This window comes from Ailuropoda melanoleuca, chromosome 12, assembly GCF_002007445.2.
Source record: "Ailuropoda melanoleuca isolate Jingjing chromosome 12, ASM200744v2, whole genome shotgun sequence".
In the NCBI taxonomy this organism is placed as follows: domain Eukaryota; kingdom Metazoa; phylum Chordata; class Mammalia; order Carnivora; family Ursidae; genus Ailuropoda; species Ailuropoda melanoleuca.
This window is the reverse complement of record NC_048229.1, coordinates 76,447,837-76,475,831: the sequence shown is the minus strand read 5'-3', so window position 1 is coordinate 76,475,831 and position 27,995 is coordinate 76,447,837. Positions and strand designations below refer to the sequence as shown.

Below are 27,995 nucleotides of genomic sequence, written 5' to 3'. Positions count from 1 at the left end.
GTCGGCTCCGGACTCCACCCCACTGAACCTCGCGAGTATTCCGTGTCCTCATCAGTACTATACCCGTTTCATAAGATCAGAGAGAGTTAAGTGGGCTGCCCAAGGTCACACAGCTCAGCAAGTAGCAGTACTGAGCCTCAGAGGGCAATTTGCTACACCCCGAGCTCTGACACTAAGAAATTATAACATGTATCCGTACATGACAGGCATGGAAGGAGACGGGGCCGTGCACCTGTGGGCTAGTGCTGGCTTTTCCCACAGCAGCTGGACCCTGACAGCAGCCTCGTTACCTCTGGTTGCTGTTGAGGTCACCACTTTCCGAGGGAGCAACATTCAGTTTCTAGAACAACCAGGTCCCCGGGTGTACACTAAAGACGCTCTGCTCACCCTTTGGTGATTTTGGACAGACGGTCCCCCTGCAGATGCTCGCAGCACCTACCCTTTGGCAAAGCTGCACAGTGGGGTCTGGGAGGCCCCCCCCTCTTCCCCAGACTCAGGAGCCTCGGGCACATTGCCCGGTGTGAGATCTGCTGGCAGACAGGGTTCCAGCACCTTCCCTGGGCAGCTTGCATTTGTCCAGTACTTGAATTCCTCCAACACCCTCACACTGTGTTCTCCCCCCTGGAAACTCAGAGCAATCTGATAGGGAGGTGAGTGTGATTCGCATTTTATGGATGGGATCGTGAGGCCCAGAGCTTACATGGTCTATCCCAAGGTCAACAGCTCAGGGTGACAGGGCAGGCGAGACCCCATGGTACCTGTTTCCCAGCCAGAACACTTCCTTTTCAATGCAGTGTCTCTCCACCCTCTGTCTGCGGTAAAGGGACAGCACACGGGTTTGAGGGAGAGGCAGTAGTGTTGCTGACGTGGGATTGGATTATTCTCATGTGGTGTTTTGACCAAGAAAACCAGAGATGCTAAATCTTGTCCTTATAAATTGATGACCACCGATCCCGATCCTGAGAAGTGCACAGGCCAGGGCCGTGATGACAGAAAACAAACATTGTTGACTGAGCCTTGTTCCCACAGTGCCTGCTTGCAGCTCAGTGCACTGCGCCCCATGGAGGGCTTTTCCTGAAAATGGCTGGGAATTCCATCTCATTCCTCGAAGAATGAGCTCACTACCCTCAGAGGCCTGGATCTATAACACAGGCAGTGAAAGGGAACTCTTGGGGGTTGTTGTAGAGAAGGGAGAGGACTGACCTCCAGCCCATATGAGATTTAGCGCTCACACCAATATCTGTTTGCCACTGCTTTGGTCTGTCTGTCCTGAATGGGTGTCCGCTTCTGAAACTATCGTTTTACAAAAAGCCTTTTATTTCTCCATAAAAAAGTAACTTGAGGGGCAACGGAGTGGCTCAGTCAGTTAAGCGTCCTACTCTTGGTTTCAGCTTTGGTTATGATCTCAGGGTTCTGGGATCGAGCCCCGCGTTGGGCTCTGTGCTCAGCAGCAAGTCTGCTTGAGCTTCTCTCTTTCTCTCTTTGCCTCTCCCTCTGCCCCTCCCCCTGCTCACTCTCTCTCTCTTTCTCTCTAAAATAATAAATAAATCTTTAAAAAAGTAGCTTAAGTGCTTTGTAGAAAAATCAGAAAAACAAAGAAAAAGTCAATAACACCCAAACACGACCATTAAGACTTTGATTTTTCTTCCATCACGTTTCTTCACAAATCTACACCCGTCGTGAAATGTGCAAACACGCAATCTGCATGGAGGCTACCATATGTGCTTGTGTGTCTGTTTCCGCTCGATATTTGAATTTCTCCCATATAACTAGAACTTCTTCAAATATATTTTAAAGGGTTGTTCAAAACCTTGCAAAATTGTGCCGTAATTTGACCACTACCCCATTGCTAGATATTTAGCAAAATTGGCTCCATTTTAAGGGTCATATCTTGCTATAACCTCATTGGACAAAAATCTAAATTCCTCCTTATTTCCTCAGAATAGACTTCTAAAAGTACAACGATCCCATCCAAGGGTTCACACCTTTTATAGCTATTTATAATTGAGCTGGTTTTTGGAAAGCCAAAGCTGCCCTCATGGTTCTGACCTCCTCTGAGATCCCCCAAGGGTCCCCCTTCTTGGTCTCCAGTGCCCAAAGTCTCATAGAGGCCTGCAGGCTCTGTTGATGAGAAAGAGGCCCCCACTGTTACCCTGTTGGGGTTCAATGCCACTCGGCTCCCACAGAGACACACTTAAAGCCGCACAGCCCTGGGTTTGATGAAGCACAGAAATAACGAGCTCAGTGGGAAGACAATAGTCTTGGAAAAGCCACATGTCTGCGTACAGGGTGGGCACTTGAGGAATACTCACTTGATAAGTAGCCATCGTTTCTCTGTCCAAGGTCCGTGTCACGGAGACGCTACCCGTGTTCTCATTGATTCTGAAAATTCCTTTAGGCTCTTGATCCACTCCCTTTCCAGTGAGCCGGAACTTGGACCCTTCCGGTCTATCACTATCGACTACCTGGTCAGAGAAACAGAACGACATTTGAGGCTCTGGCTGGAACACAGACAAAGCACATTTTCAACATAGCTCGGTGACCAATCCACGAATCATAGGTGCCAACACAGAGCCGCCGGATAAACTTGACTAAGGCAGCTTCACCAAAAATAGCATCATTGCTTAACACCTTTCATCCTGACGTGCAAATCTTTTCAGCTTACAGCTGGGGAAGCTTACCAGCATGGGGGTAGGGGGATGGACTTGGAGGGATGGATCTAGGAGGGATATCACTCAAGGACATTCAAGATTGGACATTTTTATTGTTATTCTCAAGAAAGAGATTTTTTTTTTTCTTCCTGTAAGCTAGACCAAATAGAGAATGGGGAAAAAATGAGTGGGCAATCCTGTAGTGGGCAGGCATTGACCGAAGTTCTAACTATTTACAAAACTCAGTCATCAACAATGCCACCTGTACCTTTGCTTCTGTGGAGGAGGCATGGTGCTCAGGAAGCGTTTTACACATATTTACACACTTAAAAAACAAACCTCACAACAATGCTGGTGGTAGGGGACATTATCATTCATACTTAATGGGTGAGTCCCCGAGACATAGCGAGATGAAGCCCTGGTCGCTGCTAAAGAGATGAAGACGGGATTCAGAACCCACCTGCCGTATCTATAGGGACATTGCTATGCGACGCTGACACTGCTGAATTTAAGATAATTCCCTACAGGTTGTCAGCCTTGATGTGACATTTGAAGAGAATTCAGATGATAGGATCGAGGAAGATCGTTCTAGGCAGAGGGAATAGTGCAGACACAGAGAGTAAGCAGGCAGGGGGAGAGCCTACACAACTCCAGAACCTGGGAGTCATTAGCGTGGTTTGAGTGAGGTCGAGGGGTAATTAGGAACCAAACTATGGTGGTGGTTTTTTTTTCTTTCAAACTATGCTTTGTTTGTTTGTTTTTTTTAATAGTGTTTGAAGATTCCCAGCTAAAGAGAGAACCATTATTTGCATGAATTGGTTCTAGAGTTTGTCCAAGGATTCATGTATATTTAATGTCACTTTATCATCCATATCTGTGAACACGAATTCGATGGTAACAATTTTTTCCCCCGATGGTAATAATTTAAAGGTCACAACCTCAGTAGACATTCAGGACAGATAGCTAGATGAAAGCTGATACTGACCCAGCTGTAACCAATTTACAAATGACCAGGCTCCTATTGGAACACAGTCACCAGTACCTGGAGGGTTTCCAGGGACAGGACAGGAAATGGGCCTTCTGGTGGAGTCAGCCTCCCTCAGAGGCCATTGCTGTGGGTGCCAAGCTTGCAATTCCGATGTCTGCCACCAAGTGGCAGTGGTGCCTAAGGCAGCATGACCTTCATGCCCAGGTTCCTCTGCTGTGACCAGTTGAGGCAGAGCCTGACACAGTTCCATACAGCAATGTTGGTTGTTTTTTTTTTTCTTCCTGATTTAAAATTTTACTTAAATACATTGAGAGTTTTGATTAAACACCAATTATCCTTGTTTGCATTTTTAAGATTAACATAAAATATCATTTAAAGCAAGACTAAAAATAAGGCATGTGATATCTTCTGATGAAAAGAGTTTTTAATCACCGCTTGACTTGATTTAATCCAACTGACATTCTCCCCATGACCCACTCCCTCCTGCTTGGGGCTCCATGAGGTCAACAGCCTCAGCCTGTTGGGATCACCCCAGGATCCCAGTGCCTAGCACAGTGCCTGGCACACAGCAGGAACCAGTTCCAATGTCTGTCTAACATAGAACACCACTGTTCAGACAAATGTAGGCCCTAGTCCTAGCTTAGCCCATGGTCAGCTCTGGGACCTGGAACATGGTTCTTTGCCTTCTTGACTCTCCGTTTCCTCACCTATAAAATGAGGAAAACACTCTTTGTGCCTCAGGGTTGCTGAGGGTTTAATGAGATAGTGTGTGCAAAGTGCACTTCTTGGCACACAGAAGGGGCTTAATGAATTGTAGCTAATGATTATCATACTGAGAGTAATAATCACAACAAAATCACACTGACACACCTTTGTTGTCATAGGATAAGACAGAGACTTCCAGGCATAAAAAAAAAGCAACTTAACCATAATCCTAAAAAAGAATCCCTTTCTAAGAGAGCAAATTTCCGTTTAAAACACAAGACTCACAAACATCTCTGGTTTAAGAGAAGTGCTCTGGAAACAGGTTTACTGTGGGAAGGGGCTGCCAACCAAAATCCGATTTCTTTGTCACCTCCCTGTTTACTTGTCCCTCCCTCCGCATTTTACCACTTCAGCCCAGTTGTGGATTAAAACCTCTTCCTCTTGCTCCCCTGAGCACTTAAGGTAGGTAAGTCCTCCCCAAAGGACATATTAAGTCAGGAGACAGTCTGACGGGAAATGAACATGGAAATCGACATGAGCTCTGGTGCTCCCAGGAATGGACTTCTGACCCTATCTGTGTCCCAGACACAGCTCACTGGTGAAGACCTGCCAAGGGAAGTCTTCTGTGCTCTGATCTCCTTTCTGGACACTTTCCTGCTCAGAAAGTGCTGGGAGTATAGCACCCCAGGCTTTCTGGAAGGCATGCAGTGGGAGATGGTCCTGAAGGCTCTATTGGGGCAAATATGGACACCCTCCCACTTCTCTGTTTGCCCCATAGCACTGAATTCTGGACCCAGAAATTGCCCCTGGGGTCACCTTTCCTCCTGCCATAAAGGTCAGGTCTGCGTCATTTCCTTGCTCTCAGAGAGCTTGAGCCACCTGACCTCACAGAAGCCAGGGTCTTGGCTGCTGGATTTAAATGACTTCTTCCCAGAGAAGAAGGAAGACCCGCTGTGAGCACCTGCTTCGTGCTGCATGACTCCTCTCTCTCAATATTTCTGTTTTTAAAGACTTGGCTTTTGACAGATCTACTGAATCTGCCTCCTGGTCCTCAGAACCGTGTCCACTTTGAAGGAGGGCCACACCAAGTATGGCACCCACAGACTAATGAGCATTATGGGGCCACTAGCCCAGGGGTCTCAAGATGTGTTTCCCTGGACCAGCATAGGCATCACCTTGTTAGAAATGCAAATTCTCAGGCCCCACCCGGAGCTCTGGAATCAGAGCTGGGGATGGGGCTGGTGACATGGGCTTTAACAAGTCCCCTGATAATTCTGATGCACACCCCAGTTTGCGGACCACTGATTTAGACAGATTTCAGTACCATCTATACTCATCATAACTGGTGCTGGTTTCCACTGCTACCGTTTGGAGCATTCTGCTGACAAAAGGCTGGGTCTGTTTGCTACTCCTCTCTAGACCTATTTTAAACATATTAGAAACTTTTTAAAAACCTGTTTTCTAGAATGTTAGTAAAGCAGAGTTGCTACTTCCCCAAGACTGACATCTCCAACTGCGTCCAAACACCCCAAGGCTTAGAGAAACCTCAGAGGGGCAAGCGCAGGGTGGGGGTTGCCCTCCAGGGAAAAGCCAGGAATCCTGGCTCGGTTTAGATTTAAGAATCACCCACCATCTCTCCGGCTTCTTGTTCCCTCGGTGGGATTTCAGAGGGACCCCAGCCCACTTCATCCTCACTGATCTGGGGAGATAGCAGGTGTGCCTTTAGCCACACATCAAACCTATTCCATGCTAGTCAAGCGGGTTTCCAGAAGAGCTTCATTACACTGTGCGAGACTGCGGAAAATGGCCCTGTGCTACTCGCTGGCTGTGGCCCCGGGGGGGAGGGAGGGGAGGTCCTTTTGTTGTTGTTTAATGTGATGGGTTTTAAGAAATCCAGGGCCCTCTTTCTGGTCAGAACAAATCCTGCTGTGAGTCTCTGCTCCTGCAACAGCTGTTAACACCCATTATACCACATAGCAGGGCTTCACAATTAGCTGGTCTTTCCTATTGGTCTTTGTCATTCAGCACTTCTTTTCACAGTGGGATTCTTTTTTCCTTTACTTACTTACCCTCTGAGTTTGAATGGAAAAAAACCATAGCTAATGATGAGAAAGAATTCCGGCCCTGGGTACCAACAGCCTGGAAGGGTGTGTGAACAGCCCACAGGCACCTTGCTGCATACCTGGGTAAAGTAACTTCCCAGAGAGCCATGGGGTGGCCAGCACGACAGCTCTCTGGGTGGCATGGCACAGCTGGGACCAGAGTCCTCTGTACCTAAGGAGGCCTGGAGCAGGCAGTGATTGCTTGATCTGAATTGCAAAGGATGGTCCTGCTGCATATTTCTTACAGATGAGCACATTATGGGCAAACTGAGGCCCTCCTCTGAATCCCCTAAGTCCTGTTCCCACCTCTGTCCTCTAGTTGTGTGTAGTTTTAAGGTAATCTTCCATGAACTTATACACATACGCACTCATAGAATATACTGCAGTTTTTGTTTTAATGATTTTTTATTATATTATGTTAGTCACCATATAGTACATCCCTGGTTCCTGATGTAAAGTTCGATGCTTCATTAGTTGCAAGAATATAAAGCAGTTTTGGAATGTTTTTGCACAAGGAGGATCATTCTCTACAAATTATTCTACACTTTTTTTTTTTCTATTCAATGTGACTGGAATACATTTTAAAAAGTTTACATATAAACTTTTTTTTTTAAAGATTTTATTTATTTATTCGACAGAGATAGAGACAGCCAACGAGAGAGGGAACACAAGCAGGGGGAGTGGGAGAGGAAGAAGCAGGCTCATAGCGGAGAAGCCCGATGCGGGGCTCGATCCCATAACGCCAGGATCACGCCCTGAGCCAAAGGCAGACGCTTAACCGCTGTGCCACCCAGGCGCCCCTACATATAAACTTTTGGGGGGAATAATTTTACATTTACAGAAATGTTGCAAAGATAGTACAGATTTCCCATTTACCTTTCATCCGATTTCCCCAAATGTTAACATCTTGCATAACACGGTCACAACTACGTGATACGTGACTATGAACTAACCAAGCTCTAGATTTTGTGTATTCAGGTTTCTCTAGATTTTCCACTTCTATCCTTTTTCTGATCAAAATCCAGTCCAGAACCCCACATGACCTTTAGTCAATGTGGTTTTTCATTTTCATTCTGGTGTCTGTGTGGTTCAGACTTTTCCTTCATTGTACTGACATCAGTCTTTCCCCCATGGATTATGTATTCCATATATAAATACGACACAGTCACAAACCTTTGCATACCAGGTTTGCTGAAGAGCTTCTGGCCCTAATCTCCTGTGTCTATACTTGAACTCTGATCTCCACTAGAGACTTTTGCCTGTTTATTCTAAAGGCCTAGAACGGTACCTAGTGCAGTAAGTATTTGCATACTGATTAAGTAAATCAATGTGATCATCACCTCCTCACTGGCCTGCAAGTTTCCGATTTCTTTTCTCTCATCTCCTGTTCTAATTGCTACCAGAATGGGCATTCTAAAATACAAACGCAAATCTCACCATGACAGTTCCCAGCCTAGAATTCATCATGGCTCCCTATTGCTGCCAGGGTCAATTCTCAGGGGCCCTCCTGATGGGTCCGCACCTGATTCTACAATTCTAACTTTGGCCAAACCAACCACAGGCCTTCTGAACTTCGTTGACTTTCTTTGGACCTAGGGCAGCTGGACTCCTGTCCCCCAGCCTGTTGGAGACCCCCTCCTCATCTTCCTGGACTCAGCACCAGGAATTGCCCACTTATGGAAGCTTCTCTTGACCTCCTCTGCCCTGCTCCACGAGGATTGAACCTCATCCTCGGAGCTTAGCCCTGCTCACCAGCGAGGTCTATTACAGCAAAGAGAGCAGATGGTCTCTTTGTTGTTGGTGGTGATTGTCCCTTGGGCTATTTATTTCTTATTCTCTTTGAAATTTCCTGGGTCTGGAGCACAGAAGATACTTGATTAAAGCTTGAGTAAAGAAGTGCAACTTTATCTGCAGGTTTTTATAGGATCACAAAGTGCTCATAAACCCAAACTCATATATTAAAAATAAGGTCAGTTGTCCTAAACTTTTTTTTTTTTTAAATCTGGTCACTTTATCTGTGCAACATCAAAACCTTTTCATTCCTTTTTTTTACAAATCTCTAAAGTTAACTTCCTAGGCAATGGTAATGCCTAGGAGTCAGGAAGGGGCTTAGAGCCCTCCTCATCATAATAATCTGCAAAGGTCCCCTTGTCTAAGTAGACATTGTGCTTGCTGGCAAAGCAGTTCTAAGACGAATACCCTGGCACTTCTTCCGTGTTACAGCCAACTAAAGTGATGCCTCTAATTCTTCTCTATTTAGGAAATCAGGAGACATTTATTTCCAAAAGATAGAAGACTACACACACACACACACACACACACACAATATGATAAAAAAGATGAACAACTAAACAATAATTCACTCCCCCCCCCCAAATCACCAAAGGGAATAAGTCACATGTGAATAGTATAGGTCTTTGGAGAATAGAGGATGGATATCTTTCCTTCACCCTTAGAATATTTTTGGTAATTATTTTTTTAAACATGTAAGAGGAATTGCTGGAGCTTGATGTACATGCCAATTTTGAAGATGTTGTCTATTCCATGTAAATAGGAAAAAAAACCCCATTTGTTGCCTTCTATAGTTATTAGAAGGCATTTGTTTTATCATTAGATTAGTTCCCTAAGGTGATCTGTAAGCACTAATTAATTTCCAGCTGTGGTTTAGTCCTTGACATGCCTTTGAACTTGGCTGTTCAGCGGTCTGGGCAGCTGTTAGATCCATGCCCTTCCCTCCCCCGGTGCTGCTCAACTACTTTCAGCCACTAGGTCATAAATTAATGAGGAGAACTAGGGAAAACCCTGGGCCAAGAGTCCCAATCCCCTGGTGCAGAAACATTGAACCAACACCCTGGCAATGCACTGAAGGTGGATGATAGCCCCAGACCCACCGCATCCTCTCGTGGTTCTCATCCTAGCTAGGGCTGGCTGAGTCCACGGCCAAGTTTGAAGGGTTCCCATGGTGCTGTGGAGGTCACTACGGCTAAGGGCAGAGTGGTGCCTTTGGGAAGAAGCACAAGATGAAGGGGTGTCTAAATCCACTATCCTTACTATGAGTACTATGAGTACTACCACCACACTAGCTTTGTTTCTCTTCTTTTATAACAAAGACATTTAAGATTATGCCTAAGTACAGTTCATGCTGAGTTCCATAACATTCAGTGTTAATTTGTGGGCAGGTTTTTGGCATTATTTTCTGATAGCTTATACTCTTTGGTGTATTTTCTCTAGGCCATAGATTTTTTTAATGAGACTATTTCTTAATTTATGAATATTTATAATATTTTGTTTATTTCCAACTTATATAATGTGGCTTATGAAATTTCTACTTTTGGGGTTTTAAAAACATTTACCAGTGGCCAAGTGTGATATCGTCTTTACTAAATGATCCATTGACTCACGGAAAGAGTACTCTGCAGCATTATTCATGATGGCCAAGATGCGGAAGCAACGCAAGTGTCCAACAATGGATGAATGGATAAACCAAAGGTGGTATATCCATAAAATGTAATATTACTCAGTCTTAAAAAAGAAGGGAATTCTGACACATGCTATAATATGGAAGAAACTTGAGAATGTTATGCGAAGGGAAATAAGCCAGTCACAAAAAGACAAATGACGTATGACTCCGCATCTCTAAATTTGTAATTGGCACAACGCCATTCTCACTGCAAGAACTCAGTTTATGTTTGTTAATAATATATACCAAACTCATACCACCATTCACTCAGCTTCATGGTTAGTTTCTCTCCCATGACTTTTGAAAAGATGTTTCCTTCCTCTAACACACAGTCTCCCTCCACCTCCTTTTGTTCCATTCAAAGCGTTTATTGACCATTTATGAGTCCCAGAGTCCTTGCTGTTCTCAGGAGCTCACACTTCTATGCATTCCCTGAAGTCTAGATTATGCAACATCACACATGTGCTGGAAGATGCTATAGCAGATCAGGGAAAGAGGGTCATTTTTGGATCATTCAGTCATTGTGCCTTTCTTGTCTGGACCCAAAGCCCATTCATTGGTCATTAGTATCACACTTTTGCATCCTCTCTCGTCTAATGGACTAACTGGGGTCCTTAGCTGTCACTTCTGAATTTCTGGTTTCTTAATGCAGGTTTCCCCTGCTCACTGGGTCCCTTCTAAACATTTTCCTTGATCTTGACTCTTGTTGTTCTACTGAAAATCGAGATGGTCCCTGACATCTCTGGTAAAAACTCTTGATCTTCTATACCTGCAGTCTCTTCTATTTATGGATGACTTGATAGCAGGGAGTCGTCATTGAGGCTGTGCTCTTCTGGCTCCTCTCTTTCTGGGCACACAGTAGGACTATATTTCCCCAGCCACTTGAAGTAGATTGTGGCCATATGACTTACTTTGGCCAATGAAGTGTGAGTGAACATGACATGTGTCACTTCAGCCAATTCTGAGCAAAAGCTTTAAGAGCTACGGTGTGCTTATCTGTGTTCATTTTTGCCTTCTCCATGGGACCAGCAATTTTCTAAATAGCGGTGACTTCATCACTTAGATCCCAAGAAAAGAATGATGGTGAGGAGGAGCAGAGCCTCCACGTAACCCTCAATGGATATAGAGCTTAATTAAACCTCTGTTACTTTGATCAACTGATATTTGGGATTGTTTATCACTAGTTCAGAGCCTAACCTATCCCGGCTAATGCACAGAGTATCTAGGAGAACATGGTTGGAAGACAGGTAAGGATGTGTCTGCATCCCAGCTCAGAACTCATGAGCAATGTGGACTTTTGTAAGCAGTATGGTCTCTCTGAGCATCACTCCCACTCTCTGCAAAATGGGGGAAATAACGCCCATCCTAAGAGGAATATGGTGAGTAAATGATCTGAGAGATATGCAATGTTCAATAATGCAGCTGTTCTTTTTATAACTATTAAGTGATGATAATGATGATGATAAGGAGGAGGACAATGACACAGCTACTTTTTATTGAACATGAACTCTTTGCCATACTCTATCCTAAACATTTTACATACAATAGTTTATTTAATCCTTACAACAACTCTATGGAATAAGTACTGATATTAATCTTCACTTTACAGAGGAATAAACTGAGTCCCACACACCTTGGCAAAGTCAGCTAGGAAACAACTTCAGATTTGAATCCAAGTATCCAGAGCCCATGGTTTTAAGCCTGACTCCATATGGCCAACTAATCGATGTGTGCTGGGTTGAGTGGAAACAACGGAATAGAATCAACAAAGCTCCAGAGCCTGGTGCTGTTGACAGTGCTCCAGTTGGGCCTCCTGGTGACATGCCCACCCCGTGAAGCCTGAGAGCAAAGATGTTCATCTCAGGCGTTATGCCAATGGCAGAGGCAAGATTAGGGACTTTCAAGTCTCCATTCCCAGATTTATATGTATCCAGTCACCCATTCTCCCCATACATCAAATTCCTGGCAGGAATATTTTTACCTTCTCACACCCTCTTAGCTTTGTCATAGTAATGGCATAATTTGGAGGTTTCTGCATGCATTCTGACATTTAAAGGATAATAAATTAATCATGCCCTTGGGCACTGTTGAAATATACACACTTAATCTCTTACCAACTTTCCTTCCTTGCCATTGCTCTGCTCCTCTCCCTTCCATCAGTTCAGATTTTTACAGTTCCCAAAGAAATATTAAACCAAATATTTATGCACTCATCTGAACCACAGTTCAGAGAAAGCAATGTAACAAAAGCATCATTATGAACCTAGAGCTGTTCCCGTTTGGAAGTAATAAACACGAACAATTGAACAATTTCTCCCTGGAAATGCATGTTGGCTGCCCTTTTGCTGAGTTTCAACATTATTCTTATTATTCTTATAATTTAGGACAAATTTTAATGTTAAGTCTGACGCTTGGAAACACAAGCAGTGTCAAACATACATAAAGTTTCAGTCATTTTCTACTGAAAGCCTGATACTCTATTCTGCCTTGCATGTACCTTGGTTAGAAGGACCTGTGCATGGCTTCAGAGTTCCTTGTTCCCTGAAGCAGCTACTAACTCTCACAACTGGGTCACACATGATTAAATCTTTCAAGGGCTCTCATGCCATCACTTTCAGAGAAAACTCAGGCTCCTTCAGTGATGCATTCAAGGCTCTTTTACAACCCATATCCTGCCTCTGTTTTCAGCTTCATCTGTTGCTGAGTTCACACACATCCTCCCATCCTATTTTGCTGCCATTTACCCCAAAGTGCCTTGTTTGGGCCTACCCCTGTTTCAGTCCTGACCCAGAGGCTCCTATCCAAAAGCTGAGCCTGGTCAATCAGATCATCTCTTTCGGAAGCCTGATAGTGGGAGAGGGAGAGACTGAGTCAGTTAGCTAAGTAAGGGCTACTGACTCTGAAAGTCTTTTCAGTGTAAAAGCCAAATGTACCATTTTGGGGAGACTGTTTCAGGCCATAAGTATGGACCTTGACAAAGAAAATAGTATACTTGGAAAACAGAGAGAGAGCAATGAACACCTGTGTATATACAAAGCCAGTTTAGGTTCAAGCCCTGTAGATGGCGAATTACCCTCTCCAGTATTACTTAATCTTACACCTCACACTTGGTCTTTAAATTATACTTTTCTACCAAAATATCAGAGTCCCCTTTCCCAATGGTGTCTGGCAAATGGCTTTAATTCACCAGGATATTACCAAGTATATATCTGTATAGCTCATTCCTTCACTGTCCCTGAGTTCTCTAATTACATCCATCTATTCAGTGAGGGCTTTCATGACCACCTTATTAAAAAAAAAAATAGTGGCTTCCCTCCCAGCATCATTCTCTATGTCCATTACTCTGTTTTGTTTTTCTTCACAGAACCCATCATCACCTGACATAGTTATCTGTTTATTATCTCTATTTACTGTTAAAATATATGCTCCATGTTATCAGGGACCTCTGTTTTGTTCATGGTTGTGAAAAGTGCATGGTGCATAGGAGACACTCAACTATTTTGTAATAAATAAAGAAGCTGTATAAAGAGAAACTGAAATGAGAGACCACACTGTCAGAAAGGAAAGGAAATGAATGCATAAATCAATGAGCTTACACAGCTATCTTGATTTCAAAATGGCTTACCAATTTCTGGTAAGGACCAACTTTCCTTCTTGGCCTTGAGTTATGAGAGATACTCTGGTATCGTCCCAAGAGAGTCATTTCAAGTGGCCTGCTAATTAAATGATCCCAATGAAACACACACATTTTTAAGAGTAGAGCGGTGTGCTCCTTGAAAATTAACAGGCAGCTGGATGCAATGGGATCAACTTGGGTAAACATCTTTCTAAAATTTGGTTTTTCTAAGGGAAGTCCAACAAGAGAGAATCATACAAACTCTAAGTAAATAACGACTTTGGCGAAGGGTTTCAAAAGATGTACAATAAATGAATGTCTGTTTAAACCCAACTCAGCCACTCTTGACCCATTGCGGGGCAAGGATTCTCTTCCATTCCCTGAACTCCATTTCTTTGGGTGCGGAGCACTACCCACCATCCCCTGCATCTGCAGTGCAGTGGTTTAGAAAATGATTTGGGGTCAGCTTATACTCTGGCTCCAGTTTGTCCTTGGGTTTGACCTTGAGAAACCTTTCACCCCTCTGAACATCAGTTCCTTCTTCAGTTCAATGAGGATGAGAGGTCCTAGCTCCCGAGGTCCTGGCGAGCACAGAGTGCTGTGGCTGGCACACAGTAAGCGCTCAACATTACTAACAGTTATCATCTGAGTGTATCTAAACATAGCAACATGTCAATATCAGGAAGAGTAATTTTATAATTAGGAGGATTTTTTAAAACCTTCAAGTTTCATCCTAGATGATAATTGCTTTCATCGAGGTCTTATAAATGTCAGGCACCATGCTCAAACTTTACGTATATTTTGCCAGGTAGTTACTGTTATTTCTATTGCAGAGGTAGGGAAAGTGAGAGTCAGGAGAGTGAAGTCATTTGTCTAACTGGGTTACACAGCTCGTGCTGGGGGCAGAGCCAGACATGGAGACCTCTGAGACCAGCTGAGTCGATCCAAAGCTGCAGATGCTGGTGTGACGCCAACTCCTGGCCGCTCAATTCCTCACAGCTAGACCAGACGCCTCCTCAAGGAGCAGGGCTGGTGGTTTCAAGGCTTTCACTGGATTAGGAAGGGGATAGCTGGGTCTTCTTCACAGGGCTCCTGTTGAGCACACAAGCATGCTCAGACCCCAAGCCTGCACGGCCTGGGCCTCACTATTACAGGGCCCAGGGCCCCAGCCCGTATGTGCAGATATACATGCTATGCAGTGGAAAATGAATGCATGCACAGTCCAGGAGCTTTCTGACTCGAAGCCAAACAAATTTACACAGGATCATTTGTCAGCTGCCTAAACCCCCTCCCTCCCAGCCTAGCTCATCCCGCCTCCCAAGTTCCTTAGTTGTTATAAGCTTATCACAGAAGTAAATCAAAATGTTCTCAAGAGGAGAAGAAAAGATAAAAGCAAAAAATGCAACATCCCCAAGAGAGGAATATTTTTTATAGTTCCACAACTCTAGCAATTCTGTCTTTAAAAAAAATCCATTATTTAATTTTAGTGCCATGGAGATGCTAGTGATGAATAATGGCTCCTCTTCTACCTTCTAGTATTTCTAAAATATTAATACTGGTTGGATACCTCCCTCCTAAGGGGAAGTAGGACTTGAATCTTTTATAGGCTCCTGAGCCCTGTTCCCATCCTATGATTTATTCGATTACTACCAATCATATGCTCTGGGCTCTTCAAATTATGTCTGCACCAAAGGATGGGGGCCAGCCAGTGAGGTGGAGAGGGTAAAATAGGTTGCTAAATACTCATTTTCTCATTATTTTCTTTGTCTAAATCTCTACTCTTTTATTACCCATCAAGACGCACCTCCTGTCTCTACACTGGACTAGGGCTGTGAATCACAAATGGAAGCCACAGTGAGGCATCCAACTTCTCAGCCTCTGGGGCAGACGTCCATCATGGCTAACAACGGTTCATGCATCATTAGCGGCAAATTGTTGATGTTAAGTTTTGAGCACTGAGTTCCAAGGGATGTATTCTTACAGGTCATAATGCTGTATGTCTGTGTGTGTATGTATAGTGTGTGTACGTGTGCACGCTCTCCCTTTACACTTGGCAGAGAGAAGAGGGAATGAGGAGATGGTTTCAGAATAAACTAGAAATAGGACTGTAAGTTGTCGTAGTTGGCAATGAAATTTTTTTTTTAATAAAAAAATCAGGTGTACTTTTATCCCCTTTACAAAACTAACATAAGTACACTAAGTAACATCTGGAAAATAAACCAAAGTAGAAGCTAGAAGAACAACGTGCTCCATGTTTCAACTGGATGCTGGATGTTATAACTACTTTAAAATATTGATGACTTCCCTCCAGTCCCTTTTTTAAAAAGATTTACTTATTTATTTTGAGAGAGAGAGAGAATGTGAGCAGGGGAAATGGCAGAGGGAGAGAGAAAGAATCTCCAGCACACTCCATGCTGAGCATGGAGCCCAATGTGGGGCTTGATCCCAGGACCCTGAGATCATGACCTGAGCCAAAATCAAGAGTCGGATGCTTAACTGACTGAGCCACCCATGCGCCCTTTCTCTGTCTTTTAAATGCATACCACTGCATAAATACATTTTTATTTTTTTTTATCTTGAGATAATCATAGATTCACATGCAATTACAAGAAATTCCTTTTACCTGATTTCTCCCAATGCCACCATTTTGTAAAACTGTAGTACAATATCACAGTTGGGATATTGACATAGATGCAATCCACAGATTCTATTCAGATTTCCCCAGTTTCATTTGTACTCATTTGTGTGTGCATGTGTGTGTATCTAGTGCTATGCAATTTTGTCACATCTGTAGGTTGAAGTTACCACCACCATTAAGCTAGTAAACAGCTCCATCATCACAGCAACCTCCTGTCGTCATTTTATAACCATACCCTCCTCTCTCTCATATGCTACCTTGCCCCTACATCTCTAGATCCTGGAAACCACTCATTTGTTCTCCATTCCCATAAATTTGTCATTGAGAAAATGCTACATCAATAAAACCATGCAGCATGTAACCCTTGGGATTGGCTTTTTTCACTCCGCACAATTCCCTGGAGATTCTTCCAAGTTGTTGGGTCTCAAGAATTCATTCATTTTATTGCTGAGCAGAATTCCATGGTGTGGATGTTCCAGCTGAAGGCCATCTGAGTTGTTTCCAGTTTCTGGCAATTATGAATAAAGCTGCTATAAACATGTGTGTACAGGTTTTTTGGTAGACATAGCTTTCATTTCTCTGGGATTAATGTCCAGGAGTGCAATTATTGTGTCTTGTGGCAACTGCATGCTTAGTTTGCAAAACTGTTTCTGGTGTGGTTGTAGCGTTCAGCGTTCCCACCAAGCAGCCTCTGAGCGATGCAGATTCCCGCGTCCTCATCGGCGTCGAGGTAGAGCCTGCACTTTTTTTTAACCATCTCAATAGATGTGTACTGATATTTCTTTGTGGTTTTAATTTGTGTTGCCCTCATGGGTAATGAGGTTAGACATCTTTTCATGCGCTCACTTGCCATCCATAGATCCTCTTTGGTAAAATGTCTGTTCATGTCTTTTGCCCATTTTCTAATGAGGCTGATTGGGCATTTTTGCTGCTGAATTTTGAGAGTTCTTCACGTACTGCACATATGAATCCTTGGTTAGATACATGGTCTGTCAGTGCCTCTTCCTGGTTTGTAGCTTCTCTTTTCATCCTTTTAACAAGATTTTTCCTAGATCAAAAGTCTAAGTTTTGATAAGGCTCAACTTATCAAATTTTCTTTTTAGGAATCTCACCTTTTGTGTTGAGTCTAAGAACCCTTTGTCTGGCCTTGAATCCCTCAGATTTTCTCCCATTTGTTCCTAAAGGCTTCATGGTTCTACAGTTTACATTTACATCCACGATACACTGTGAGTTAACTTTCGTATAAGGCATGAGGGTCAAGCTCAGGTTCATTTCTGCTTACTGACGTGCAAGTGCTCCAGCATTATCTGCGGGAGGACCTAACCCTCCTCCATGGAATCGCTGTTGTGTCCCTCTGTTAAGAATCAGTGGAACATGTTTGTGTGAACCTATTTCTGGCCTTTTATTCTCTTCCACTGATCTACGTGGCTTCCTCTGCCGCACCACATTGTCTTGACTACCGTAGCTATACGGTCTTCACATCATGCAGAGAGATTCCTCCCCCTTAAGAATCCTTCCTCAAGATTGTTAAGCTATCCTGGGGCCTGTCTCTTTCCATAAATTTTAGAATAAGCTCTATGCCTACAGAAAACCTTGCAGGGATTTTGATAGGAGTTGCCTTAAAGCATCAATCAATCAATCAGTCTACACATATTCACATAATTCATGAGCATTTTCCTTATTATCACTAGCTCCTTTTTAATGGCCACCCAATATTTTAAATAGATAATCCATCATCTACCCACCTCAATAATAATGAACGTTTGACTCTTCTCAATAAGCAATAATACGAATAAAGCTACCAACTACAACTTCCTTGCAAAAACAGACTATCCTCTGCATTTTGGATTATTTCCTTAGGATAGACTCCCAAAGGTAGGGTTCCTCAAACAAAGAGGAAGAACGTTCTTACAGTTATTTCTATTTGGAAATTCCTTCACACGTTTTTACCCATATAAGAAAAGTATTACCATTAGCTTTAAAATTTCATTTTGTTATGGGTTTGAACATCAAAGTGGGAGAGATGGTCATCAATGAAGAAAAGGCAGATTCTGGGGATGGTGAGTAACATAGCAATCACGCCTCCGGAAATCATGATGGCTACAATCCCCACCTGTCTGGCTGAGGCCCGACTCCCCCCAAAGTGTCGCCACATACCTGCCCTTGGGTAGTGCTCCCAACTACCTGATGAAGGCAGGTAAGTAAAATCAATTCCTATTTCGTCTACTTTAGGATTACCTATTTGCTACTAAAACATTCTTTTTTTTTTTTAACTCTCTTTCTATACTAAAGAAAAAAAAAACTAGTTAAATCATTTTCTTTTCATTCAAGAAAGGGAGAGAGAAAAACTGACCAGCTCAATTTATCTCTTTATTGTTTGGCCATGAAAATGTCTGTCATAGGGGATGGTCCTGAATGGGAGGTGAGAAATACGTGCCCAGCGGAATGATCAATGACAATTTGGGAGGGCTGACATGGTTCCATTTATGTTTCTATCCTTCTTAATTGGGTGTTCTCCTTTTTTTCTAATGGAAGTATAGGATCCATGGAGAGATAGGAAAACAACGTGGTTTTCCTTTCTGTGCATTTTGCTCTTAAAAACTAACAGCAAGCATGGTCGTCCTCGAAGTGTGAGTCCTAAAAGGCCAAGGTTCTTCGGAGGACTCAGGACAGAGGTGACCTCTGTGGCCATGCTGGGGTGCACCTGAATCCTGCAGGGGCTATAACCAGAAGAAAGGAAAACCCTAGGCCTCCTGGGGCATGCCAACATTATGTTATTTAGAAAAAAAACTGATCTTCATGCTTTCAGATATCGGGATCAGGTATCCTGGAGGGTCGTAAGGTGGAGAATCATACAAACTGTAAATGCTGGGATGCTGAAAAAATATTCCTTGTGTGAAAGGCAGTATTTCTTTTCTTTCTTTTTTTTTTTTAGATGGGGGAGGGGTAGAGGGATAGAGAGAGAGAATCTTAAGAAGGCTCTGTACCCGGCGCGAGGGCCCAACACAGGGCTCGATCCCACAGCCCCAAGATCATGACCTGAGCCGAAATCAAGAGTCTGACACTTAACCAACTGAGCCACCCAGGCACCCCTGAATGTCAGCATTTCTAATGGAAATATTTTGATTCTTTTTGATTCTCCCTTTCCATCTTGTGGGGGCAAGGGACAAATCAGAGAGAGACTGATATTAGTTAAGTGTCTGCTTTGGGACAGACAACTAGCTAGGGGCTTCTCTTGTACTATTATATTATTTTCATAATCTAAAGAGGCATTGCTAGCCCCATTTCAGAGGAGGAAGTCAAACACTAAACAGCTGGAGTGGATTTTTCAGGAAGAGCTGTCCATCAGAGCGAGGCTGGTCTGATGCTGGGAGGAGGTCCATTTCTACCACCCCTTAGTGAAAACACAGAGTAAGACAGAAAAGGATTTAAGTGATTTAAGTTAGAAGCAGATACAGCAATGAATCCATCAAGTGATAGAGACAGGAAACCTCAAGCTCTCTGTTTTCTTCTTTTTAATTTTTTATTACTTTCAGGGGAAGCTCCCTGTTTTTGAGCGACACTCTTGTACAAATGAATGGACTGTGGAGATTGTGGGAAAAGGTCTCAGAGAGACCCCGCCTGCTTCCACTGGGAATGGAGTCTCATACCCTCCAACCTGCAGAGAACCTGGGGTCTGCTCCAGAAAAGCACAGCCCTTCCACCTCCAAGGCGGCCGCGGAGAATACGAACAATCCTTGTCCTGTGCCCACATGTGGGGTTCAGAGAACACAGCTGGCAATATAGAGCTGGGGGTTCAAGTCCTCGCTCAGCCGGGTAATTACCTGTGTGTCAGAGAATGCACTACAAATCTCTCAAACCCTCAGCTCCTTCCACTGTAAAACGGGAATAATACCTGCTTGGAGGATTGTTTAAATACTAAAATAGAGATAATGTAGGTAAAGAGCTGGCACCTGGGATGGCTCAAGATCTGTTAGCAAGGTAGCTATTATCAAGAACACTCTGCCACCTTTTCTTCAAACGTCACTTCCCCATTTCCTTGGATGCTGACTATATTCCAGTCCCCACGGCACCAGCCCAGGCAGAAACACTTGGCTTACCAGGCGAGCCAGGCAGCTAGGTATGTGCTCTCTGACCCCAACATTCCGACTATAACCTCCATGGAAGCCTCCATCTTGGCCAAATATCCCACTAAAATATACAGTTTCATGTTCCTTTAAGCTTTGGTTTCTGTGGTTTTGGGGGTAAAGGCACGTGTACCCTTTAAGCTCTGCAGAGAAAATCAGACCTCCACTTGGATGTATTGTTTCCTCTGTGTCTAATACAGTTCTCAGCCTATCCACGCTTATTGGGCACTTGTCGGCACAACACTGCACTGGTGTACACATTTTGGGCCAACTAGAGATGAAAGTCCTCTCAATCTTCCAGAACTGAACTATGGGGCTGGCTCAGGTAACACACCACACAAGTACCCACGCAGTCCCACATTCCCAGCTCCCTGTTAAAGACGGCAACACAGAACAGCCAAATCTGAGTGCACGCAATTAACCACAGGAACTCAGCTCCTGCTACTGCCCTCGTTCACATTTCTTCTTTGGATATGGCTCTGGGGAAATTACTTTTCTCAGAGTGTGATGTCCTTTTTATATTGGGAGCGAGAGAGAGACCCACACAAAGCACCATAAGCAAGATCTCATCTTGTGATAATAGCCAGAAACGTCAAAAAAACACCAGAATCATTTTGAGCAATTCTTCCAAAGGCCACAACTCCAAACAGCTCAAGGAAGAAGACCCTGTATTCCCCTTCTTCCCCATAGTCTCCACAGAGATGAACCCACAGCACTGGCCCGACATTCAGCACTTACCTGTTGAATACCGTGAGCACACGTGTGAAGGAGGAACGCTGTGGATACACAAGACACCACACTCCTGTATTTGTGGTTTCATTTGCAAGGGTTTAGGAGCCCGAGGAAGGGTTCTCACCTGAGCCTGTAGCAGGCGTTGCAGCAGGTGTTCTCAGTAACTCAACAGCAACTGAGAAGTTAGTTTTGATGGGTGTTGGGCTTGGAGCTTCAGGTGTCTTTCCCATCCCTTTTGAACTTCACGTTAATCCCATATGTTTTCCAGCTCTCTCTTTTTTTTTAGGTTTGAGAGAGAGAGATCACGTGAGTGTGAGTGGGGAGAGGAGAGGGAGAGAGGGAGGAAGAGAAGCAGACTCACCGCTGAGCACGGAGGCTGCCTTGGGCAATCTCATGACCGTGAGATCATGACCTGAGCTGAAATCAAGAGTTGGAGGCTTAACCGATTGTGCTACCCAGGCACCCCGCCTTTCTATGCCTTTTTATCATCAAATAAACTCTATGAAACAGGTGGCTTTATCATCCCCATTTTACAGAATGGGGCCTGAGTCACAGAGCACTGAAGAATTTTGACAAGTTCCCCTACGTCTGCATCAGCAGCAGCCTAGATGAACACGAGCACCTATGATTCTTTACAAGATTATGTCCCAGTGGTGCTAAACACTTAAAAGTGTCTTATCTCATATGACCTTCCCCAAAACTTTACGAGGTAGATTGGTGGATTCTGACTATCTCCATATTACAGGCAAAACACCTGAGGCTTAGGTAGGGTAGCAAACCTTGCCTGAGGATCCCTTAAGCTTTTCTGTCCTTTGAACCTTTGCTCTGAATCACTACATTAAGCAATCAGATTCATAATTTGCAAAGAGATTAACCAAATAAGAACACTCCTACCCCAGACCTGCCCTTTAGGTGACCAAAATGAGTAGACTGAGAAATGGTCAGGGCAGTTGTTTGAGCCAGCTAGTAATTATGTAGTAACAAAGGGGATTCAATCAATTGCTTAGCAATTAGCCATTATGAGAAGATGGGGAAAAAAATCCAATTGACTGTTTGGTAGAGCAGGAAGCATTTTAAATGTCACCACAGTCAGAGAAATATTTGCAGATTTGTCTTCATAATGGTTAACTAATTGCAATCTTCAAATTTTATTGCCTTGGAAAAATAATTCATGAGACAGAGTAGTAACACTTGGGGCTACTTCTCCTTTGTCTTAGTTAGCATCAAAGGGAGGCATGCAAATCAATCAATCCCTATAATCTAAGAAGACCCCCTCCGAAGGAACAGCCTCCTTGAGGCATGGCCAATGTTCTAGTCATCATTTTATCATCTCTATGTACCTGGTACAACGTGGGGACATACGGTAGGTGCTCAAGACCTGGTGGATAAATTGAATCACAGTTGAACAGAAGTGCTGTGGTCTGTCCCGCCAACACTGAGTTCCCCTTAAGGGAAATTCTAGAGCTGTATATGCTGTTCTAAGTGCAGGGAATGTTGGTGGTTGTAGATTACCTAGCGGGCAATCCAGCCCCTTCTGGTATCAGCCCTCCCACCCGCCCCACCACAGTCAGCTAATGTCACATACTGTGCCATGACATCCTCCACTCCCACCCACAAAGGCATGTGCTCTAGCCAAACTGAACCTGTTTCTCTGGCCTTAGATGTTTCTCTGGCCTTCATTCATGGGCATTTGCCCAACGTTGGATCAAACATTATTTTCCCTGACTTTTCTTTGAGAGCTTGTGGAGGTGGGGGAGGCTTTTCGCCTTTGGTGATGATGCTAGGAGCCTGTTTGTGCTGTTGGGAGAAAGTCTCTGTATAGAAGGAGAGCATGAGGCCACCATACAAAGGGGGAAGCAGAAAGAGCAATTCTTTGAATCTGGGACCCAGTTGGTCTAAAGCCAGATGCACCCTTGGACTTCCTGGGTATGGGGTCAACAAATACCCGTTTGCTTCAGCTGTCTGAATGTGCTTCTGTCACACACTACCTCCCAGTCCTGATGAACAGAAGCCCTTCCCAGCTACTGCCTTTACTTTTTCTCCAGTTTGCAAGTTTTGGAGCAACTGAAAAAAGAGAACCAGAGGTTGAGAATAGAATTTGGAAGTTGGCTATAGAGGAGGGTTAAAACTTTAAGATAAGACTTGGGGAACTCCCAGGGAAGCTGGGTGCAAAGCAGCCCTGCTCAAAAGGAGAGATCCTGCATGAGGGGCTGGAGGTATGGGCTTGTAGCTCGGTGTCTGGGGTGCCGGAAGGACACAGGAGACAGAAAGCCACAGAGTCCTAAAGTCAGAAAGGGTCCCCAAATTAGGATGGGACACATACACACACACGTACATAATGCAAGTTTTCATGTTATCTGTCACAAAACAACAAAAAAATGACTTAATTTTGTTGAAACAGGGTCCTTTCTGAGGATTCTACCAAACAAAGCTAGAGAGGATGGAAAATGCACCATGCTGTATTACTAATGCAAGATGAGTAAACGTCAGTGAGATTCGATGATGAGATTCCATCCCTAGAATGGAAGTTAAAAATACAGTTTCACCAATGGCCTTGCTCCAAACTTCCCTGGCGCTCAAGGTCTTGGTCAGCAGGGTGCAAACCCACTCTGACAAACAAGGGAAAGAAAAGACCATAGCGTGTCGGGCAGTGTAAGAAGGCACCATAGACCATAATAATTGCTTATAAAATTTTATGGTTGGTCATTAATCTTAAGCACCTCAATTTCTAAAAAGAAAGATTCATACTCTTTTTAAATAGACAAAATTTGAGTTTATGGGAAATTGGATAATATTCATGCTGATGCAATAAGAAATTCCAAAAGTCTTAAATTTGTTGCAGACTTTGGAGTGGAGGCAGCCTGTCGTAGTTGCAAGAGGACAGGACTGAGAGTCAGACCTGTGGCTAGATTCCTGACACAGGCCTGCAAGCAGGTCCCCGAATCTCTCTGAGCTGCAATTTCCTTATGTAGGAGATGGGGGTGGTGCCCTCTTCTTTGCAAAACCACAAGGATAGAAAAGAATGCGGCAAAGTTCACAGTGGCGCTTGGTCTGGCATGCAGGCAGCGGCCCTCCACGGAAGAGCTGTAAGCATCCCTCCAGAACTTTTTCCAAATATCAAGAATCTGATCGAAATCACCTCTCTCCCCTTCCACCAGCGTGGCTCTGGGCTGGGCACCCATCACTTGCATGACCTGAATGATTGCAATGCCCCCTGCCCCCACCTCCCCATTCGTGGTCTACTCAGCCACCATCCAGCAGCCAGAGAGATTCAGTAGAGACACACTGGATCTGAAAACCCTTCCAGGTTGTGGTTTTCTCTCTCAGCTAGAACAAAAGCTGGAGTTCTTCTGGTGGCCTACAAGGCCTTTGGTGATGGGCCACACCTCTTCTCCTGTCCCACATTCTCTTGCTCTGTTCTAGTCCCCACCTCAGCTTCCCTGCTGTTTCCATAACATTCCACACTCCCACCCCAGGCTACTGCTCCCTCTTGTCCCTCTATCTAGGATGCTTGCCCCTGGGGTAGCTGCATGTCTGCATTTCCCCCATCAGGTGTTATGCTTTAAAACTGCAACCTGCACCCAGTCTCTAGACTCTGCTTCCCTATACCCCATCAAGACCTTTCTTAGCCACTGGCACGCCATGTATCTTATTAACTTTTATTTGTTGCCTTCCCTTTGTAGAAAGGAGACACTAAAAGGGCAGGATTGGTCTGTTCTGCTCACTGCTATATCCACAGAACCTATAGCAATCTTCATCATGTAGCCAGCACTCAGGGCAGTTTTGCTAATTGGAGACATCTACCACTGAACTCCCCCAGTCACGGGAGCGCCTGGCTACAAACCACTTCTCCTGGGCTGCAGAAACCATTCCGCTTGCACTGTCAGAGATTTCCCCTGCTGGCACATCCTGTAGGCCCTGAGGCTTCAGGCTGAGCTGTCTCTGATCAGGACAGGAGGAGAAGGTGGTACAATCAGAGAATCTGGGTTTGCCCCAAGCCACAGCATGCTGAGAAAGGGGTAGTGGGACCTACCAAAGCTGGAATTTGAAAAAATTCAAGAAACATATAAATGCTGGTTCATGAAGGTGCTCTGGTAATGTGAATGTCCTTCTTTCTTCAAATGATTGCTGTAAGGATTAAATAGATACCTGCTTATGAAATCGTAGGGTACAACTTCGGTTTAAAATCTCCATCTCCCTGTTTATCCTTCTTGTCCTTCCCTGGGGCTGGCATCCTTTATGCTCTGCCCTGTGCTTCCCACCAAAACTCATCCTCCTGGGGTCCCAAACTTTCAAGACAAGTTTCGATTTTCCTAGGTTACAACGAGCCCATCTGATACAACTTTAGCACTGAGAAATTTAATTTCTTCTCACCTTAATCCAGTGGTTCTCGACCCTGACTGTACACTATGATCTTCTGCAGGGGTGTAAGACAACGAATGTACAGGACGCAGCTCAGAGAATCTGGTGCACTATCGTTGCACTGCGGCTTGGGTGCCAGGATTTTTGTAGAATCTGAGTGATTCTAAGGTGCTGTCAGATTCAGAAGCACTGTTGTTATTCCTTCCAGGAATGGCAATTAGATGTAAGTGGGGCCTCTTGGAGACAAGTCACCTTAATATAGAATTTTTCCAAAGGTAAAGAATTGAAGGCATTACAAGGGCTTTTCATTAGCCTTCCTGCTTTTTTCAAAACATCCCTAAAATGTGCTTGTCCAGCTACCAATATGCGGAGGCAGCTGTGAAGGTAAATGTCCGGGTTAGGTAATAGACACATTGGTGCTGGTGGAGCCCACCTCAATGCCCACAGATCTATGTGAGCCTCTGAGAGTCTGAGTCCACAATGACCACCCAGAAGAACAGTGAGCAGAGTCAGGCTCTTGATGGGTGCTCAAGAAACACCTGGAGGCATACTTCACCCACTTGCCCCATGAATGTACTTGGGACAGCATGCTTATGAGCATGTGATAGACATGCACGAGATCATAAGAAACATACATGTGATTAATATTTTCCCTAGTTGGTATATATCTTCTGGATGTATGCGGGGTCTTTTTTTTTTTTTAAAGATTTTATTTATTTATTTGACAGAGATAAAGACAGCCAGCGAGAGAGGAAACACAAGCATGGGGAGTGGGAGAGGAAGAAGCAGGCTCATAGCGGAGAAGCCTGATGTGGGGCTCGATCCCACAACTCCAGGATCACGCCCTGAGCCAAAGGCAGACGCTTAACCGCTGTGCCACCCAGGCGCCCTTGGGTCTTTTTTTTTAATCAACTATGACCTGAATCAAGAAAATGCACTCCTCAATGTTATTCAACAAAAGAAACAAAACAATGACGACCACAAAAAAACACAGAACAGGAGAAGCTGAAATGCTGGAGGGAGATCATAAAGCTGTCCTGAGAAGTCCAACAACTACAAGGCCTTTCAAAATAAGACAATCCAATCTTAAAAGCACTAATTTCATGACTAAAAGCTATTTTATTAAAAAAAAAGAAAGGCTCTAAGGTATAATTTCCTTTCTTCCACAAGACAGCGCAGGAACAAAAGGGAGACGATAATTGGTTTCCAGATATATTCCATGGAGAAGCTGGGGGGAACCTCACCACGCACATGGAGGAAGATGGCAGGGGATCAGGGAAAATGTGTCAGATGCATGAATTAGGCCACGAGCCTGGGGAGAAAGGAGGAACTGGACGTTCTGAGCTGTTGCCATTTATGATCCTGTTCCTGGTGATTAAACCAAACAACTGTGTCTGCTTATTTTATTGATTATTCTTGTTCTTGTTATGATAACCTGCAAAACATTTCCAGAAATAGGGTGGGTCAATGCGTAAGTGGTAGACAAAGGATTAACTCAACAGCTTAAAGGATATGAGTGGGAATCTATCATATTTAGGACGATTCCTTACCTGAAGGGATATTGTTCAAATACAAAGAATCATATCTTACCATTCAGAGAAATAAAACCACTTGTAGAATTTAAAATTCTCCAGAAAATACAGTGTTTAGCATCAAATGTGACAAACTGATCCTGAGATCTTTCCCCTTTATTTACTTTTGAATCTTTAAAACGACCTGTCTGGGCACCTGGTTGATGATTTCTACAGCCACACAGCAGCTAACGAGGGATTACTATGTGCCAGGTGACGGGTTAGGGGATTCACATTCATTCCTTCTCTTCTCAGACCAAGGTTTTGCGTTACTATTCTTTTTATTTTGTTTTCCCATTAAAAATTCGATAGGGGCTTCTCAGTTTGTTCAAGGAAGGTCACATGGCTTGTGCTCCAAGAAAAGAGTGAATGCGGTGTCATGAAGAGTAGGAGCTAGGGGCCAGGCTGCTGGAGTACAGGTCTCAGGCCCTCTGCCACCAGCTGCAGAATCTTTAGGATTCTGTATCTCGGTACTGTTACCTGTAAAATGGGGAAAATAGTAGTATCTATCTCATACAGCTTATTGGGAAGAGCTAGAAAGATGGTACGCACCACACACATATTTGTACATACATACACATACATAGATATGTAAGACACACATAGAGAGTGCTTAGACATCACAGGTACTAAGTGAGTTAATATCTGAGGAGTACAGGGCAAGTGTGTGTCAAGTATTAGTACCATGATCATCAACACCCACTCTGTCCTCACATTTACCCTCAAGCCTTGATGTCTGTGAGTACCTCCCCTCTCGCTGCGCTCCCTTCACGTTAATAGGGTGCTTCTTTTGGCTGCAGGATGATACAGGGAGCACAATCCCACCGAAAGAAAAGGAGCCGACAGTTTTATTTTTTTTAAGAGTTAAAGTAAAGGCCTATTACTGGATTCAACAGATGAACAATAAAAGCTCCGTGGTGATAGTTTGGCTCTCATGAGCCTCCAGACAGCCATATTTAGTGTGAACAGCTACTTGAGCCAGGTTTGGAAACAACTGCTCATTTTTCTGACCTTTTAAAATTTTCCCAAGGTGCTTAACTGTA

At 44.0% G+C, this 27,995-nt stretch overlaps 1 protein-coding gene across 5 annotated transcripts in view; it reads right to left on the bottom strand.

Annotated features, from left to right (window-relative positions):
* The window catches only part of CDH13 (cadherin 13), a 1,033,545-nt gene that overhangs the window by 497,398 nt on the left and 508,152 nt on the right, over positions 1-27,995 (bottom strand). For all 5 annotated transcript variants that reach the window (XM_034672819.1, XM_034672820.1, XM_034672818.1 and 2 more), the window contains exon 5: positions 2,313-2,465. In XM_034672819.1, coding sequence (XP_034528710.1) covers positions 2,313-2,465 — 153 coding nt within the window. The remainder of the gene's footprint in view (positions 1-2,312; positions 2,466-27,995) is intronic.